At 39.8% G+C, this 4914-nt stretch overlaps 1 protein-coding gene across 1 annotated transcript; it reads right to left on the reverse strand.

Annotated features, from left to right (window-relative positions):
- Window positions 1-621: 621 nt before the first annotated feature.
- LOC128226361 (zinc finger MYM-type protein 1-like) lies at window positions 622-3702 on the reverse strand. Its single transcript, XM_052936240.1, has 2 exons — window positions 3425-3702; window positions 622-2680 (listed from the first exon to the last, which is right to left on the reverse strand). Exons 1-2 carry the CDS (start codon window positions 3700-3702, stop codon window positions 622-624), a joined length of 2337 nt encoding a protein of 778 aa, XP_052792200.1.
- Window positions 3703-4914: the final 1212 nt, after the last annotated feature.

Here is a 4914-nt window from a genome sequence, read left to right on the forward strand (position 1 = left end):
ATCGTTCAAATGTATTTTGAACTGTTAACCGTTGTAGTACTTAAAATGAGCTTCCTGGAGAATTCACACAACAATTTACAGATAGATCCGATATTTTTTACCCCACCCACATCTCAAAATGTGTCAACAAACTAGCGTGGCATTTACTCTTCCGGAAAACAATTATTTTAAAGCGAAACAGACTGGTCTCTGACAGTAAGATGACTGAATATTAACTTACTTTAAAAACACGCGTATATCCAGTCTTAAATTAAGAAGAATGGTTAAAATCCAATGAGTATCCACATTTGTTTTGCTAACACATTTGACCTTCCAAATTTTCATTCTATAAATAGCGGCGTAGTAATTTGGTTAAAATAAAAAGTGTTTTCATTATTGCACTAATAATACTTCATGTTTACCAGGCGCGTAGCTGGATCAAAATCAATGTGGACGCCCATTGAGGCGGCGAAGCCGCCGAAGTGCTAGGGGGGTCTGGGGGCATGCCCCCCCCCGGAATTTTTTGAAACTGTTGAATGTAAATGGTGACATCTGACGCATTTTGGAAACGTATTATTGCCTTAAAATACTGAAACAAATTTCTCTTTTCACATCTGATTTATTTATTTGTGAACACATTCATTAAACAAAGTCAAGCCTTCGGCTTTTGCTTCCAGCGAATTTAGACACTACCTGGTCAATGTCAATGTTAACATCCCGATATACGTGCATCAGGGCAAGTCCTGTCATGCGCTCTGTCCGCATCGTCGACCTCAGGTAGGTTTTCACCCTGCGCATAACGCTAAAGCTCCGTTCAGCAGTAGCAGATGATGCCGGCATGGTCAGAAGAATGGTGAGTACTGTATAAACTCCCTTGTAAAGATCCGGATTGGTTGATGCTACAGTTTCACCCAATGTGCTTGGTTTGTCATTTTCATCCATCAATTGCCATCTAGCCTTCCACCGCCTAACCTCGTTATGGAATGACTGGTTTCCCTGAGGTAGGTCCACCGAATACCCCGCAAAAATGAGATCCACCATTCCGTCTGTGCAAAGGTTCAACTTGGATGGAATCAAGTACTGTGCACGGAATCTTTCCTCGGCCACAATCAATCTGTCGCTAAGTTCTTGACACAAATGGTCCAAGAAAGGGAAGTAGAGAGCTCGCTGCCAATACTGTTGTGGATCATTGGCCGGTGGGTTTGCCCGGTTTCGTTGGCGTTGAGCAAGACGGGGCATTGAAGGTTCAATCTCAAATTCTGCTGCAATATCTTTAGCGCTCTGAAACAATGCTTCCCAGACATTAGGGTCTGCCCTTTCGTTTTGAAACTGGCGGATGAGGGTTTGACTTTCTCGCGTTGCCTCAAGCAAATCGCAGTCGACTGCCTGAAGAAGATAAGACAACGGAACTGTACTTTGCATAACGTGCACAGCAACGACCAGTCCGATTATGAAGTCAAACTTCATGATCGACGCCAAGTGTTGGCCTGCCTTGTCATCGCCATCCTCCTGTAGCTGTTCAAGGGCATGAACAACAACGCTGTATGCTGACTTGAACGTTGAGAGTGCATCGGCTCGGCTAGTCCACCTAGTTTCACACAGAGTTCTCAGTTTGGTGCGTTTCTTCAGCTTTTCCTGTGCGTCTTGGTCAGCAGCAAGTTCATCAACAAAGAAGTTTAGTCTTTTGGCCGAATAATCAAATGCAAACCCTACCTCTTGCACAGTTGTCATCACTGACCTTATGCATGGGTCCTTGCTGCTATGCATAACTGCTAGGTTGAGGCAGTGGGCTCTACAGTGTACATACAGCGCAGACGGCACCCGTTGACGAATTCGTGCCTGTACGCCCCTGTGCTTTCCAGACATATTTGCGGCACCATCATAAGCCTGAGACCGCATCTTATCTACTTCGATTCCATGATTTTCAAGAGAGGTCAAGAGTAGTTCTGCAAGTACCTCGCCAGTTGTTCTACTTGCTTGAACAAATCCAAGAAAATCTTCACGGACTCTAAATTGCTGGGAACCGCTTCCACGTTGGACAAATCGCAGACACACGGACACCTGTTCTTTTGTTGACTTGTCGGTCGACTCATCGGCTATAAGAGCGAAACAGACTGCATCATTGCATGCCTGCACAATTTCGATCTGTATCTGCTCAGCACACAAACAGATCAGTTCATTCTGTATGTCGGGCGATGTGTATGTTGCCCTACGATTTTCTGGAACATTTAGATGCTGTGCTAGGATAGGGTCATCTGCTGCCTTTGAATGCAGTATGGCTAAAAAATTGCTTCGTTCTTCTGTATTACCTCTGATAGCGATATTTTGCTTACCACAAAGGACGATTACTTCTATAATTTTCCTGAGAATATGGCGGTTCTGCTCCACTAGGCGTCTGTGACTGTCCGATACAGAACTTGTGATGGGTTCCATCTTACCTGATTGTATATCAAGAAAATGTTCCGCCATAGCTGTAACATTGTGATGGTTTGACTCTGCTAATTCGTGCCTCTTGACGTACTTGGCTAGGTTGGACCAATCCTTCACTGGTGTACTGATGAAAGTTTTCTCCTTCGCATCTTTCCGTCCAAATACGAAACAGGGGGCGCAGAATAAGGCATCTGTAGAAATCGAGTATCTGAGCCAGGGGTGGTCTGTCAACCAGCTTGATGACAGCTTTCTCATTTTCCCATGGATGCTTCTACAAAAGAGAAAACAAAAGATGTATTAGTTGACCTGGTTCTGACTTCTATCAAGGAACAGTTTTCACCAAGAAGTGTCCGGTAAATTGTATTATAAATTTACCAAAGCTCTTTTTTGATGCAACTACCATAACCTATAAATGTTTAAAATATAATGCAACTAGGGTCTACACTATTTTGTTTACCTAACCCTGTACCTGCTATTCGCGACTATTCATGCTTACTCAAACAGCTTGAATCCAGACCAGACGCCGAGTATCTCATCTGGATCCAAGTTTTTTTTAATACTAGAAAAAGGGTATACCAAATTTGAAGAAAATCGGACGATATTTAAAATTGAAGTAGACGATATTTTTAGCAGACGACAATTTTCGTAGCCGCCCGGCTAAGGGTAAAAAGCATGACTAAACATATATGTTACATACTTAACTAATATCGACGACGTGATCGAGATTTAAAGGTCTGTCAGACTGGGGGCGTATTCATAAAGCTTCTTAGGAAAATCTCAAATTAGAGTGATAAATTCAAAGGCAGATTTCTCGGTTTTTACCCACAACACTTCAATGAAATTGTGTATGCTCAAATGTTAAACAACGTTTTACACAAGCATGCCATGTTGCAATGAAGTATAATTGAAAATAAACTGGAAATTTGCATTTTAAATTTTTACTTGAGTTGGGGATTTTTAAATCTGCGTGTCACTTAATTGTATTTTTTTGCATTCAAAAGACAACACAACCTACCTTGAGGGAAAGTTGAACATATGGCAGTCAGTCCATGTGTCTTTCAATATCGACCATTTCCACTTTGCTTCAAGTTCTCCACTTGCCGCAGTAGCTATATCAGGATATGAAGGACCACTGTGGGTAGACTTAACTGGCTGAGCCTGTCCAGGTTTGGTGCTGTCAGATTCTGTGGCAGATAGATCTAGGTCCATGCTGTTTGCATGCTCCGAAGGTGCCGTGCCGGTTGCTTCTGGGCACGCAGTCGCTGTCGCGGTTTCAAACATCCGCTTGAACATTTTGTCCAGTGTCATAGGTTTTGTTTTTTTCATTTTTTACAACAGCCCGAGGACGACCGCCATGAATTAATAAAATATTAAAAATATATTGACGTCACTTTCATACTGCTCTAATAAGACTTATAGATACTTGGCTTAAAGATGTTGACAGTGGTAAACTAGTTGGTGCGATATTTTTGGATTTGAGAAAAGCTTTCGATTTAGTTGATCATGAAATTCTTCTTTATAAATTGAAACTGTATCATTTTTCTGAAATAGCATTGAATTTGTTTAAATCATATCTTGAAAATAGAAACCAAATTGTAAAGATTGGCAAAATTAAATCGCAAAAACTCACTGTTACATCTGGGGTACCCCAGGGTTCCATACTGGGACCCTTGCTTTTTATTTTATACATAAATGATATTGCAGTTATGCATCCAACATTAAATATAGATCTATATGCAGATGACTCAACACTTTATGAATCTGGATATCAGTTGACGGATATTCAAAATAAATTACAACATCATTTAAATTATGTTAATAAGTGGTGTCAACTAAATAATATGTCATTGCATCCTTCCAAGACTAAATGCATGTTAATAGGGTCTGCAAATACATTAAAAAACACTGGGAATCTTGAACTTTGTATTAATGATGTTCAAATAGTTAATGTTGTTGTGCAAAAGTTATTAGGGTTGTATATAGATAATACACTAAACTGGCATGTGCAAATCGATTATGTTTGTAAAAATCTGAATAAGAAAATTGCACTTCTAAAAAATATAATATATTTCCTCACACCTGATACAAAACGAATGTTTTACAATGCATATATTCTGCCAAATTTTGATTACGGCTGCTTGGTCTGGGGCAAGGGAACCAATTCATATGTGAATAAAATAAATAACTTACAAAAACGAATTGCAAAAATCATACTTGGTAAATCTAAACGAGATTCATCAACAAATCTATTTAAAGAACTAAAATGGCTAAACTTCTCGGATAGATGTAAATACCACGCAGCAGTATTAGTTTACAAGACGTTGAATAGCATGGCTCCATCATATATGTCAGAATTAGTAACAGTTTCAGACAATAATGTATATATGCTAAGATCAATGGCACACAAAGATATTGTTTTGCAAACTAGACCTCGTACTAATTATATGAAAGCATCGTTTACATATTACAGCAGAATTGTTTGGAATAATATACCTTTGGAAATAC

The sequence above is a fragment of the Mya arenaria genome, chromosome 3 (genome assembly GCF_026914265.1).
Source record: "Mya arenaria isolate MELC-2E11 chromosome 3, ASM2691426v1".
NCBI classification, from domain to species: domain Eukaryota; kingdom Metazoa; phylum Mollusca; class Bivalvia; order Myida; family Myidae; genus Mya; species Mya arenaria.